At 35.0% G+C, this 15,095-nt stretch overlaps 1 protein-coding gene and 2 pseudogenes across 4 annotated transcripts; 1 reads left to right on the forward strand and 2 right to left on the reverse strand.

Annotated features, from left to right (window-relative positions):
* The first annotated feature begins 2,892 nt into the window (after nt 1-2,892).
* Nucleotides 2,893-4,811, forward strand: LOC124844647 (3-ketoacyl-CoA synthase 6 pseudogene; annotated as a pseudogene).
* A 3,707-nt stretch (nt 4,812-8,518) lies between these two features.
* Nucleotides 8,519-10,195, reverse strand: LOC148202832 (uncharacterized; annotated as a pseudogene).
* LOC124832645 (lipid phosphate phosphatase 2-like) lies at nt 10,122-14,000 on the reverse strand. Of its 4 annotated transcripts, XM_088109839.1 has the most exons (10): nt 13,871-14,000; nt 13,339-13,423; nt 13,138-13,219; nt 12,999-13,061; nt 12,815-12,902; nt 12,614-12,723; nt 12,402-12,495; nt 11,553-11,741; nt 11,405-11,464; nt 10,122-10,470 (listed from the first exon to the last, which is right to left on the reverse strand). In XM_088109839.1, exons 4-10 carry the CDS (start codon nt 13,056-13,058, stop codon nt 10,259-10,261), a joined length of 813 nt encoding a protein of 270 aa, XP_087965965.1. In that variant the 5' UTR covers nt 13,059-13,061; nt 13,138-13,219; nt 13,339-13,423; nt 13,871-14,000; the 3' UTR covers nt 10,122-10,258. The 4 variants fall into 4 exon arrangements, with proteins under 4 accessions (XP_087965965.1, XP_047162860.1, XP_087965964.1 ...); XM_047306904.2 differs by having other exon boundaries at nt 12,999-13,219; XM_088109838.1 differs by lacking the exon at nt 13,871-14,000 and adding an exon at nt 13,523-13,736 and having other exon boundaries at nt 12,999-13,219.
* Nucleotides 14,001-15,095: the final 1,095 nt, after the last annotated feature.

The following is a 15,095-nucleotide window of genomic DNA, read 5'->3' on the forward strand; positions in this document are numbered from 1 at the left end:
TATTTTCTTTGTTTATTACAAAAATGTTATTAAGTAACTTTCTATACTAGTTATACTAAAATCAGTATAAAAAGTGTTAATTTATTTACAGTTTTATAGTCATCTCACTTAAAGAGTATATTTCAACCTGTATATATAAACTCTTTATAAAAATGATTTTTACACTAGTAATAAATAACCATAAATGACTTTGTATATCTATAACTAAAATAAAATAATTCTTATAATCATATTTAATTGTAGAAATCTATATTCAATAGGAAAACTAGACATATTCTAGGTTTGAAAAAAGCGATATAAACCAAAATCTTTCTATTACAAGTTGTTAATTTTATCAAACATTTATAAAAAAAATTTAAACAAATTTCAAAATTATTAGATGACCTCCAATAAAACATCTAATAGATATCATGATGAAAAAAAGTCTAAAACATTTTCAAGCTCTAATCAAAATTTATAAATACTTTTTTTCTTAATTTGTAAAAGTATATATTTTTCAATCCTAGACTTCAAAAACAAGAACTTAAATGCATTCACTATAACAATGGTTAAAACATTACACCTTCAAGGGTTCAAACCAATAATAAATTATAAATATTTTCCGCAAGTTGGGTGAGTCTTTCATTAATTATGTGGTTCCACTTATATCACTGTTAAAATTTCTTTTCAACTTTTACTCTAACGTGGAAAAGGTTTTTAAGAACCACACGTCAGTTAATTAATATTTTATTTTGGCTATTGATAATTTTATTTTGTATCATCCGCAGTGTCTTTATGGCATCTTATAAAATTCAAATATTAAATTTATGACTTTCACAATAAAAATGTGTAAATATTGTTAAATTTATGTTTACTATAATACAGGTTAACAAATTTTCTTAATAACTTTTTTTAATAATTTTTTTATAATAAAGGGTTAAATATGTTTTTAATCCTTCAACTATCATGTTTTTTGTCTCTCTTTCAAACTTTGTATACTTTGATCTCTCTTCTTAATGAAACTATAATTTTTGTCCTCCAAAACAAACGGCGTTAAAAACCAGGTGAGGTGGCTAACGGTGAAGTGCCACATCAATTTTTTTTTTCTGACCCCCACCGTTCGGTCACCATCACCGTTCGGTCACCATCACCATTCAATCATCATAACCGTTTGGCCATTACCAATACCGTTCGGTCACCATCACCATTCAGACCATTCAGTCGTCATAACCGTTCGATCATTACCAATATCGTTCGGTCACCATCACCATTCAGTCATCATAACTGTTCGGTCATTAACAATATTGTTCGGTCATTATCGTACCGTGAGGGACATATTGACTTAGTGTCAGAAAAAAATAATGATGTGGCAATCTGTTAGCCAACTTAGCCTAATTCTAACAGCGTTAGTTTTGGAGGACGAAAAATTATAGTTTCCTGGACATGGATCAATCGCTTGATAATTGAGAAACTAAAAACATATTTAACCCTATAATAAATAAATTATGTATTACTATTTTATTAATTTGTATATTTGAAATTCACCATCACTAACTATCATCACTAACTATTACAAAGACTGTTTTAAAAGAATTATAAAAAAATTGTTAAAAAAACGTTTTTCTTTACTATAAATATAATAAAATCCTCGAATCGAACGGCTAACGCTATACTCTTAGATTTTTCTTTTTCCTAACCTTCTAAATGTGTTATCAATTTAGCACAGCTCTAAATGGCAAAGAACAATCTTCTGGCTTCCCACCTGTAATGAGAAGGAAAACATTATCGTAAAGGCAAAGTGCAGCGAATGTGGAAATGTCTCATGCATAGAGGACACGTACACTTCTCTGTTTGATCGTGGCAACAAATGATACAGGAAACGTAATCATTCTGCTTTGCAAGAATTGACAAATGATGAGTCAATGCTTTCGAATGATTTGAGAACCTTCTGATAAAAAAGCAAGGGCCCATTCCCTAAGAGATCAATTCCAACAAAATTCCACTTATCGATGCCATTTCTACCACAATTAATTCATATCCTATCAACCAACAAACCATTTCTGCATCTTCTAGAATCTAAAAACCTCACTATTTGGATTCATGCTGCCTCCCGTTTTTGAGACTAATAAATCCACCATACACATAGGCAAATCCTTCTCATATTAAACATTTTTTATTATGTATTAATTTCATTTTTGTTAACATTTTACTGAATTAGACTTAAATTCATATTTTAAAATGGTATTAAAGTAATCTAAAATCTATTATATTTGCTTATTGAATTTTGTAATATTATTTATTTTTAAAACAGTATTTGTACTTTGACATGTTACCGTGTCAAACACATTCACCTCACACGTATGATTTGTAAAATAGTGTAATTTAATTGTCTACAAAAATTGAGTAAGGATAATATATCACATATTCACATTCAATTTTATAGTTTTTTAGGAAAGAAAAAATAAAATGTAAGAAAGAGTAATGTGAAATGAATGTGAAAAGATGATGTGTGTCAAGTATAATTTTTTTTTTTTAAATTATCAGTGGATCACAGTGTCCCTTGAATGTTCTGTACATATTGGTTTTGTATAATAATTTGTTTCTAGGAGTTGAAGCAATGTCTGGTGTATATGTGTTTCTCGTGTCATTTGGTTGCAAAGATGTTCTCTGTAGCTTTGTAGCCACGACCACAAACTGTAGAAAAAAAAAACTGATAAAGTTTTATCGGTGAAAAAGTGCTTGAAGGTTTAGTTAGAAGTGGAAGGGGGAGTTATGAAAATGAATGCCAACTTAGAAGAGCGTTGGGTGATGTAGACTCTTTCATTTAATCCCTTCATCTACCTCTTCATTGCATAGGTCCCTCTTGCCTTTAAAACCTCACCTCCCAATCCCATGTTCAAAATCAATCCTTCCCAAATAACCCTAGCTACCTTCCACACCCTCCTCAAACTGCTAAATTCACTCACTCACTCACTCACATCATCATGCCTCATTTCTCAAACTCAGTCAAGCTCAAGTATGTCAAACTTGGCTACCAATACCTTGTCAACCACATCATAACCTTCATCATCATACCCCTAATGCTTGCAACATTCATAGAGCTACTTCGTTTAGGCCCAGATGAAATCCTCAAACTTTGGAACTCTCTTCACCTTCACCTCGTCCAAATCCTCTCCTCTTCCTTCCTCCTCATCATCATCGCCACCATCTACTTCGTGTCCAAGCCACGCACGGTGTTCCTTGTCGACTACGCCTGCTTCAAGCCACCGGTCACGTGCCGTGTCCCTTTTGCCACCTTCATGGAGCACTCGCGGCTCATACTCAAGAACAACCCCAAAAGCGTGGAGTTCCAGATGAGGATTCTAGAAAGATCTGGCCTTGGAGAAGAAACATGTCTCCCTCCTGCTATCCATTACATCCCACCCAAACCCACCATGGAAGCAGCGAGAGGTGAAGCCGAACTTGTGATATTCTCGGCCATGGACTCGTTGTTCAAGAAAACGGGTCTGAAGCCAAAGGACATTGACATTCTCATAGTGAACTGCAGCCTCTTCTCTCCAACACCATCTTTGTCAGCTATGGTGATCAACAAGTACAAACTCAGAAGCAACATCAAGAGCTTCAACCTCTCGGGAATGGGGTGCAGTGCGGGGCTTATTTCCATCGACCTGGCTCGTGACCTTCTCCAAATCCACCCTAATTCCAACGCTGTGGTTGTGAGCACGGAGATCATAACCCCCAACTACTACCAGGGCAATGAGAGAGCCATGCTTCTTCCGAACTGCTTGTTCAGAATGGGTGGTGCTGCCATTCTGCTATCCAACAGAAAATCTGAACGCAAGAGGGCTAAGTACAGACTTGTTCACGTGGTGAGAACCCACAAGGGCTCCGACGACAAAGCGTTCCGTTGTGTGTTTGAAGAGGAAGACAAAGAAGGAAAAGTGGGGATTTCACTTTCCAAGGACCTCATGGCCATAGCAGGAGAAGCATTGAAGTCGAACATAACCACCATGGGACCCCTCGTGCTTCCTGCTTCGGAGCAGTTACTTTTCCTTTTCACGCTTATCGGAAGGAAAATCTTCAACCCCAGATGGAAGCCTTACATCCCTGACTTCAAACAAGCCTTTGAGCACTTCTGCATCCACGCTGGTGGGCGTGCTGTGATCGACGAGTTGCAGAAGAATCTTCAGCTTTCTGCGGAGCATGTTGAGGCTTCCAGAATGACCCTGCACCGGTTCGGGAACACCTCTTCTTCCTCTCTGTGGTACGAACTGAACTACATTGAGTCGAAGGGGAGAATGAAGAGAGGTGATAGGGTTTGGCAGATTGCATTCGGAAGTGGGTTCAAGTGCAACAGTGCTGTTTGGAAGTGCAATAGAACCATTGAGACACCTCTTGATGGCCCTTGGAGTGATTGCATTCATCGCTACCCGGTTCACATTCCTGAGATCGTTAAGCTCTAGGCTAAATGACACCGAAGGAGAAACACGACCAACAATCTTCCTTAGTTGTCTAAAAATTATTCTTGTAAATACACAATAATTTATGAGAAATCACAGGATTTATGTGGTTCTGACTCTTCTCTCAACGAGTCACAACTCGTGATTTTGTGATTTCAAAGCTGCAGGTTGTTATTTGGGAAAGAACATCTGTTTTTAGCGGTTGTTTACTTCGCTGTTATTCATGTTTCTTCGTATTTGGATTTTTTTGTTTTTCGCTGACAATCACAAGAATTTGTTGTGAATTGCTTACGGAAGGATTTACTTTGTATGATACGTGTCATGTAAGGGAAATAGAACTCCCCAGATCCTATTAATTAGTTGTACTTTTTGTTGATGTAATGAACTCGATAAAAATGCATGGCAAGGAAATGATTATGTTGGTGAAGACCCGGTTGGGTTTTATATTGGCTAAAAATAATTAATATATAAAAGGATAATATATAAAATATTCCTAAATTTATTATCTTCATTTTTCATATTGAAAGGATCATTATATGTATTTATTCATTATTTGTATGTTCGAAAATTAGGAAAATAATATTTTAACATGCCTTAAACAAATATATTCATTTGACAATTCTCTTTAATAATATATCATAAGTAAGATTGTCAGTCATGTAACAAAGGAAGATATTTTTTTAATAATTCTTTTTTATATTTTTTTTACAATAATTTATATGATAGTTTGTGATTGGTATATACAAATAGTCCATGATCAAAATAGCATAAATGGCACAAAGCATAACCACAAACTCAGGCTACACAGAAACAAAAGATGAACAGTTTTCCATCCGACAAAGGTCCCTTTCTAGACATGCATGGACAATTGACTTCATTGTTCCTTCCTCTTAGCATCTACCTTAACTGCACGTCACATTTTCTTTAGTTTCTCGTGACATTGCCTCCTTCTAAGAGCGACACCTTGTATCCAAGGTTAAATGAAGTATAAATTTTTAGGGAAAATATCTTTTTAATAATTTCTTTTGATCACTTTTTTACTTAGTATGTTTTAAATATATGAATTAATAAAACAGTGATACCTGTTGTAAAAAAATTGTTAATAAAAGTTATTAAATTATCATGGTCGAAGTTTTTATATTCACCTTTCAGAGTTCGTCTAAACCATCCCGTGAATTAAGGCTTGTGGTACCCATTGCAACCTTTCTTTTCTTATATATGTTCCGGACTCTAAATATTTAACATGGATTTTTTCAGGCCATGTATTGATTAATAAAGTCTTGTTCATGAAAGTCCCAATCAGTGACAACCAATGAACCCTTACGACATCGAAAGTTATTTAGACATTTTATTTAAGACAAACTGGTTGGTAAGGTTAACTGTTCATTTAACCAACGTATTCAACTACTTTTTTGAACTATTTTAACCTGGTTATTTTTTTCTAGCAAACTTTATGCATAGATTAATAAAGTCTTATTTCTGGAACTTCCAATCAGTGAAATTGAACTAAGAATTAGAGAATTAAAAGGTATTTAAACATTCTTATTCAAGTCATATTGATTGTCAAGGTTAAGTACTCATTTAACCTACTTTTTTTTACATAGTTAACTACTTTAGCCTATGTTTTTTTTTCAACTGCATGCATATGCATTAATAAAGTCTTGTTTTTGAAACTCCCAATCAGTGAAAACCAATTAACCATTATGAAATTCAAAGCTATATAAACATTATTGTTGAAGTTAAAGTGATTGTAAAGACTAAACACTCATTTAATTAACTATCTAACGTAGTTGACCACTGTTTTTAACTATTTTAACCTGGGTTTTTTTCTGGCCAACTATATGCACGTATTAAAAAAGTCTTGTTGCTAAAACTCTCAATCAGTGATTAGGAAATTGAAAGCTATTTAAACATTCTTATTCAAGTCATATTGATCGTCAAGGTTAAATACTCATTTAAGTTAACCACTATTTTACTGTTTTTTTATGACAAACTGTATGCATACATTAATAAAGTATTGTTGCCAAAAGTCCCATTCAGTGACAACCAATGAACCATCAGCTTAGAAAATCTTCAAATAACTTAAAAAAACAAATTATATTAAAATTGTTTAACCCTGTTTTATTTTTCATTATACAATTACAAACAACTTATACATAACCACTTATGTGATAATCATTTGCTGAAAAAGTACTTAATAACTCGTTAACCCAAACACACCCTAAGATGTAATTTAGTCACAGAATCATATTAAAGCCGGGATAATGATTTCTCTACATGTTTTTATTTGGACATTGGCTACCTACATCACCAACTTCATCCCTGTCCAGTCCAACAAGATCAATAAGGCTAATTTTGCTAACTTTCGAGCTACTGAAAAGCCCTCTGTGGTTCCATGTATATGAAAATCATGTTTAAACAACAAAACCAATGGAGAAAATTAACAATATAAGATTGCCTTCAACCTTAGAATTTAAGCTCATCGCTCCCTTTCTCCTCATTCGATGGCCCTACAACATAAATAAAGGAATGAACATGGTCGATAAAATATTAAAAAATAATTGTTGTCATTAATGGGCAAATGCATACAATTTTTAGAGCAAAAATATCAGCTAACATAAACAAAGCTTTCAGCTTCTCATAAATTGCATAAATTTCAACATGTACACCATAATGATTCCCCCAACTATTCAAAATTTGTGCCAGTATAATATGTCCACAAATTTTGCTGATGACTAATTTTCATAAAAGAAACCTGGCTGACTTTCTTCATTAAAGTCGTTTTCTTCCATCCAAATGGAAATGGAAATGCAAAATCTTTCCATAATCACAAATCAAATGGACAGTCTAGGCCAAGGTTGTCAAACTCGTGAGAGTTCACTAAACTCGTAAGAGTTTACTTTGCATGAAAAAAAAATATAAAAAACATCTTAATTCAAATAAAATAACAAAATTATATAAATTCAAAAACATAAGTTCATAGAAATATTGTAAAACATAAATTGAAATGTCAAAGTCTCTATGTCTAATCCTCTAATAATGGCATCATCATCTCCATCATCATCTCCATCATCATCCTCATCTAACTCTTCCCCTGATGAATGTTGTGCATCCTCATTGTCCCCAAATGTTATGTTATCAAGATCAAGAGCATCTAGAGCCGGATCTGTTGTTGCTCCATCTAACTGAACATTTTCACCATCATTTTGACCTTCAACTTGCTCAATCTCAACAACAACATTTGCCTCTTCAGTTATCCATTCATCATCTGATTCAATGTCATCAAATGGAAGAGCTACAGTTTTTCGAATTTGTCTACTTTTCAACTTGGAGTTATCACTAGTAAAGAAAAGGGATTAGAAAGCGCAATATACGCTTCGGTTTAAGCAAACCCGAAGCTTATAAAAACACGGTAGCAGATTCGTAATAATAGCTTAAGTATATGCTTCGGTTGCCCCATGATCGGTGCCTAAAGCATGCTACTAACTCGGTTCTACGTAAAACTGAGGCATAAAACTCTGCCCAAACCTGCTCCACCTGACAGTTGATGGGTCTGATAAGAGCTACTAACTCGGTTGCCCAGCAACCGATGCCTAAAGGGCACTACTAACTCGGTTCTAGGCGAAACCGAGGCATACAACTCCTGCCACCTAGACCTGCCAATTGCTACTAACTCGGTTATGATGAAAATCGAGGCATGATGTGGTCCTACTAACTCTTCATTTCTTTGATCTTTTTCATTTCCACAGCCCAACATCTTCTTCCCTCGTGCTCTCACTTCTTCTCTGTCCGTGCTCTCCCATTCTTCCTCTCTATTCTCTCCCATTCTTCCCCTCTCTCGCTGTTGTAGCCTCCGCCGCTGTACCTCCTCCGCTGCTGCCTCCGCCGCTCTAGATCCACCGCTCTAGATCGCCATCGCCAAGCCGCTCCAGATCGGCGAGCCCTCCGTCGTTGCTGCCTCCGTCGCTGTTGGCTCCGTCGCTCTAGATCCACCGCTCCAAATCATCATCACCAAGCCTCTCCAGATCGCCAAGCTGCTCCAGATCGGCGAGCCCTCTGTCCTTGCTGCCTCCGCCGCTCTAGATCCACCGCTCTAGATCGCCATTGCCAAGCCGCTTCAGATGGCCAAGGCGCTCCAGATCGGCGAGCCCTCCGTTGTTGCTGCCTCCGCCATTCTTCCCCTTTGTATCTTCATCTTCATCCACCGCTCCAGATTCACTGCGAGTCGCCGCTACCCTCTCACCCCTTAATGGAATGTCGCCGCCGCCCTAGACCGACAATCTTCCTCCAGCCGTCGAAGCCCTATGTGATTGGAAACCCTAAGGGAGCTTCCTGGTTCGTTGCAGAAGGTGTTCAACTGCAATAAAAATGAAGTTTAACAGTGTTAGATCTGTGAAATTTTGTAGATTTTGGCATTGTTCTTGAGGCCAGGCCAATGAAGACTCACAATCACAAGCACTTTGGGTTTCTGAAATTGGGTAATGTTAGGTCTGTTTTGATCTCGTATTGAGATTGGGATTGGATTTTCCGGTTGCGTGAAAAACAATGACTTGCACCACTCCGTTTCTGGTTGCGTACTGAAAAACAGGTTGCATCTGAAAAAAAAAGGATATTGCCTCGGTTATCTAAGAACCGAGGCATACTCCTGTCTAGTTTTATCTCAGTCCATGACCGAGGCATAAAGTCTGTCCTTTTTACCTCGCCCGCATATGCCTCGGTTGCAAAACCGATGCCAATAATAAAAAATAACTGGTGTCTTTTCTTCTTATTGTACTAGTGTATACATCACATAAACTAAATCATTCATCCTTTTTTGATGCAAACGATTCCTTCTCTTTGTATGAACTTAAAATGAAATATGATATTTTTAGTGAGGATATAAACATAAGAAAGAAGTTTGTAAACTAAAAATAATTTAAATTACCATTTCAAATGAGCTCCAATTACGCTCACATCCAGAAGAACTACAAGTCAAGCTTAGAATTCGAATAGCAAATCTCTTCAACTCTGGAGTTCCATCACCAAACATTTCCCACCATTCCCCAGGATTTAACTCTTTCCTACACTCATTTGCATCTTCCATTCCAAAAAGTCCTCTAGCATAATGAAATTCAACAATTTGTAAATTAATTTTTTTTTCTTTCTGCCATATCTGGTATCAATCTTCTCATGCAAATATACAATCCTTCTTTCACCTCTCCACCATCTTCACATCTAAAGTTAGGTTCATAGTGGAAATGGGGGTTTAGATAATAGGGAGCTGCATGCAAAGGCCTATGAAGTTGGTTATCCCATCGAGCATCAATTATTCTCCAAACCTCTTCATAACTACATCAATTATGCTATATCAGAAATAATTTCACATATTTCTAAGATCGACAATTACAATAATAAATTTCATATTAACACTTTTTTTTTTTAGTATTTTTGTTGTTCATTGGAATGGTATTATCTTCTTATGAAGGCAATTATGTGAAAACAATAAATCATTGTTAAATTTACATGGCAGAATGTTTATAAAATAAATTCGAATTTAAAATTAAAAAGTTTAGTCTGCCACAATCATTGGATTATTTAACGTCTAAATCGGGTATTATGGGGATACTGTGTACATCTGTTGATGTTCAATTTGATGTAAAAAAATTCTACCTCTATTGTTTCAATGTAAAATAGTAAGATATTTCTATTCCAACCAACATCTCTCAAGCTAAGTAATTGATATAGTGCATTTTGTAACCGTCAATATACTATGGCATTGTTTTACAAAAGAATTTTAATTGAACTTTATTTTGTAACATACATCGTTAATGTACCGTAAGTCAGTGTACCCGTGCAATTTGTGATTCATCTAACGTGGGGTTGGAGTTCAATCTATTAATTACTCGTGCATCACCATCATGGTGGGGTGGGATACACAAAGATACAATCTGAACCTCAGTTTGTTGAGCACAAATATTGTCGTTGCTGTTCGAAGAATTCGAAGAAGTATTAGAATCAACCAATGCTTGGAAATATTCACGAGGTCCCCATCCTACAAAAGAAATTCACATTGACATAAAAACGTAAAAACATTAGGAGGTTGTGAAAAAAAAAATCTACAGAAGAACCACCCTAGACAATAATTTTAAAGTTTAACGAGCTACAGAAGATAGCTAGAAGATTATAAAGAGAAGAACAAGGTCATGTATAGTTCCGGTCCTCATCATACTCAGAAAATTGCACCGACTGTAACAGTGGGCAAAGTAACCAAAACAGATAGGAAGACACTAAATGTAGTCACAGTACACTTGGAACACTTATTATACACGCTGTTTTAAAGAAGGATATACAATGATGCAACAAACAACTCAAGTAATGGAGGGAGCCATTAATCTTATTGTATTTTAAGTTTTAAAGCAACCACACGCAGACTCCATTGTCTGGAGCTCTTCTTATTAGTTGCTGCAGATGACATTTTAACAGTGAACATCATTGCCCAAGTAATCCAAAGGAAGCAAGTTCAAGGAAGTGTTTGAGTGAAATACAAAAGATACAAAATGAGTGTTTTTGAAGCTAGAGACTAGTGACTAGGCTGGGCCGATTGTAAAGGAAGGAACAAAGAATGTCATGAGATATGTAATGTATGCAGCTGATAACATCATAATTGAAGTTAGATGGTTAGCAGCGATAAGATGCAAGCTTGAAGGACACCTTTGGCTAGATTAGGAGAGGTCTCATAGCATTAATTAGGAGTAGGCATGGCATGTTTTGTACTATTAGATCTCTCTATATATATATTAGAACTATGTATACAGTTTGAGTACACAAAGTCATCTACGTGTGTGTGTATATATTATTGTTGATAAAAAATAAACTATTTAGTAACAAACTGTAGCAATAATCCCACCAACACACTAAGAAAGCACATGTTAGGCCACAATACAAACATATAATAAAAGTTTGGAAGAATAAATTTGTGGACATACCGTCTTTATCATATGGAGGTGGAAAGAATTGCAAGTAACAAAAGGAAGCGATTGTCAAACCTGCATAAAATCTCGTATAAAAATGTCTGGAGAAAGGAACTTTTATATGTTAATAAATCAAACAAAGAAAATCCAGTCTTCAACGTACCTATAAGCCCTCCAGCACAAACATCTTGCCAATGATGCCAATAGTCATCAACACGAGAGACAGCAATCATAGATGCCACGAGAAGGGGAAAGAACACTATACAAAGCTTTGCAACATGACCCCTACGGTCAAACACCTTAATTTTCCCAGATAGATACCATGCAAGAAAACCAAGACCAGCAAAGGACCCTGTATACCAATAATTTGATTTTTCTTTTAGCATATATTATTATAAAAGGAGAACAAACTATATAAATAGGTCTTTTCAACACACCTTAAATGCCCAATGATAATTTCCAGCAGTGTAATTCCTATTATATTTATTTACATAGAAAAAATTTTATCCTTGACAATATAGACTTGTAAATGGAACTCAGTTTTTAATATCATTTAATTATCAGTTCTTCAAAAAAAAATATCATACTATGATGGAGTGAACTTTGATCAATGAATATTCAATTCTAACTTCAACTTTGAACCCTGTTTCTTCTAAAACATGGTATGCTTTTTGAAATGAAGCTGAAGATTATCAATTTATACCTATGCTGACTTAAAGAAGAAATGAGACCACTGTTTCCAATGAAATGTAAAACATAGAGGAGGATTTATACTATATATCAAAATAAAAACTGAGGTCCCATAGAGACCCGGTTAGGACTGCGGGAAGGAAAGAGTTAGTTGCAACAGTTACCATACTAATTAGTTAGTCAGAGAATTAATGTGTTAAATAACTAGGAGAGTGCAAGAGAAGATTCAGATGTATTCTCATTTGTAAATTGAACATTAATAATTTGTAACTCCCTCTTTTCCATTGTCCTAACCGAACCCGAGGTTGTTCTTAGTACTTACAAGAGGTATGTCCACTCGGAAAACTTTTGTGCCCTTCTCTAATAACAGCCTTGTCTCCTGTACATCTGACATCCGTTGTTACTGGATCAAACTCCTGAACATATCATGAATCAACACCATGTTTCTTGAGCATACCACTAAGTAAAACCAACTACGTATCACGTGGTAAAGGTATTAATTAGGAAATTCGGTATATAAAATTGAGAACCCACCCCTTTCCCATCAGGGAAACAACGCCAGAAGAAGTCTGGGCGTGGCCGTCCCACACCATCTTTGATAGCATCGGTTATCACCGCAGTAATGAGTACAGAGAATAAAAGGCCTGAATAGCATTTGGCAATGCATAGGATAGGTTAAAACAGAGTAATGTTTAAATAAGGACAGGAAAAGATTTCTGAAGGTGAGAAAGGTACCCAGAATAGCATGGTGGAAGTCATAAACATCCTTTCGGAAGAAATAGTAAACAAGAATGACGACTATTGGCAACAATATTGCTACTATCTGTCAATTTTAAATTTGAAATTCCAGAATTCATATATTGAATGTCCATTAAGGTCAATTTTGACAAGGATGTAGTTCTTAGAAGCAAAAACGTACTGGTACAGCCCAAAAGGGTATAGTATTGTCTTTCAATGGGTAACTTAGGTCGGTCATCATCCCCTGTCCAACAAAACGGTGAAATGGCTCTATCACATTCAAGATAGCATCAATGATAGCAAGAAGCAAAAGAATCAACCAGTCCTGCATATGTCTCCTTGCAACTTTAGCTCCATGTGATTTAATAGTACGTCTGCTTAACTGATCTTCAGGCATTTTTTCTGAAGCACATGAAAAAAATAGAGCCCATTAAAAATAAAAAACACAAGAAACAAAAGAAATACAATGCCAGAAAAAAAAAGGTGGAACATAAATAATTTTCAAAGGAGATAGCGAATACAATTGCAGTCTGAATGTAACTCCCAAATTTCAATTTTATTAGTTTCAGTCTTTCAGATAACACGCTCTCTGTCCCTTGCTCATGCCTGAAAAATATGTAATGCAATAATGTTAACTGTCGTTGCCATTTTAACTCTAGAATCTCATTACAGATAGGATTTGATCTTCCATACAACTATACAGACCTTCAGCCAAAAAATTCACAGCCCGCATATTAACAGAGAATACAAAATTCAACTGAGTTTTCCACACATTATAGCAGGAATCACCGGTAGAAAACCAAAATTCTCAGATCAGAGACATGAACACCGAGAAAATAACTGTCAGTTAAATTACATATTCGCCCCCAAGAGTGTCTTGCTAAACTCATTTTGGAATTTTGACAACGAATGTGAATCATTTTCCACACCTTTGTGAACAGAAATCTAGTGTCCGAAGTGATTTGGAGACATTGGAATTACACATTTAGAAATTGCGTGAGCATAAAGAGCTATGCTAATTAAAAGGAATAAGAAATCGAGGGAGGGACTCACCTGTAAGAGGTTGGTGAAACAGAATTTAGAGGAAGAGTGTCTGCGTGGGAAAGAGAATGAGGAATTTAAAAGAAGGAAGTCTATGGTTAATGCCTCCAGGTTTATGTGGAAAGTGACAAAAGGGGAAAGCCTCCTAAATGGAGAATGAAAATGACGCTTTTGTTTTTTCGTATATACACATACTGAAAAAAACACAAGCACTTATATATTTTTCATTACATTATTTCACTTTATTAACTTAAAATATAATATTCATATTAATTTTATTTTTATAATGTATAAATTAGTTAAATAAAAATATATTTTTTATTTGATACGTAATTCATAATTTGAATTAAAATAATAATAAAAAAGCAATACATATTACCGATTATATTCGTATGAAAAACAAAAAAAGAAAAAAGTAATTGTAGTGAGAAATAGTGGTGTGTGCAATTATTTTGAGTGGATGGGTAGTTTATTTCCTACTTTTTATCCCTTGTTGCATATATAAATAGTTTTGAGATTTAAATATGTAAGCATCATTATGTTATAAATATTTGATGTATAGTTATGTTGGGTACAAACAAAGTCTCACATCCGATAAATTAAGAGACGAACATGGGTTTATATACACATAAGATACCTCAATTGGTAAGAGGTCTTTTGGAGTGATACCAAAAGCAAATCCGTGAGGGCTTGGTCCAAAGCGAACAATATCTTGTCAGTTTTGAGATTTATGTATATATGTGTGTCTTGTCAAGAAGGCTCCAAGTCTATAGGACCAATACAAAATAATACTTTAACTTAAAGGATGTAAGGGAGCTAACCTTGTCATGATGGTATTTGTGATAAGAATGATTATTTTGGGATAAAGGGAAATGTTGTTATTGATGTTGAATCTATTGTATTAAAAATTTATGACATATGCAAGATTTTACAAGAACACTAATACCATATGTATACATCTCTGAAACCAAAGCCATATAAGTTTATTTGTGTCTAATGTTAAAGGATGAGTTGACTGATTAATATCTTATTGCAACTTAATTGATATGATATGAAATTTTCTATGATGACTTTTTATGACTTAGTGAAAATGAATTATATGAGAATTCTTGGAGTGAGGGAATGCAAGAGATCATGTGATGCGAATATACTGTGAGAATTTTATTAATATAATCATTTCTAAGGAGTGATGTTATATTCAATAAGGTACTATTGTAATAAGTTTGAATTTATAGAG

This window comes from Vigna umbellata, chromosome 3 (assembly GCF_029865625.1).
Source record: "Vigna umbellata cultivar VRB3 chromosome 3, Vumbellata_1.0, whole genome shotgun sequence".
NCBI lineage: Eukaryota > Viridiplantae > Streptophyta > Magnoliopsida > Fabales > Fabaceae > Vigna > Vigna umbellata.

Bases quoted from the DNA above. Each gene is read 5' to 3' on its own strand.
- LOC124832645 (XM_047306904.2), bottom strand. From the start codon at position 13,214: ATGCCTGAAGATCAGTTAAGCAGACGTACTATTAAATCACATGGAGCT. The intron at 12,903-12,998 runs GTACGTTTTTGC...TAAAATTGACAG, and splicing joins TACCCTTTTGGGCTGTACCA to ATAGTAGCAATATTGTTGCC. The intron at 11,742-12,401 runs GTAAGTACTAAG...ATTGGTATACAG, and splicing joins TCCGAGTGGACATACCTCTT to GGTCCTTTGCTGGTCTTGGT.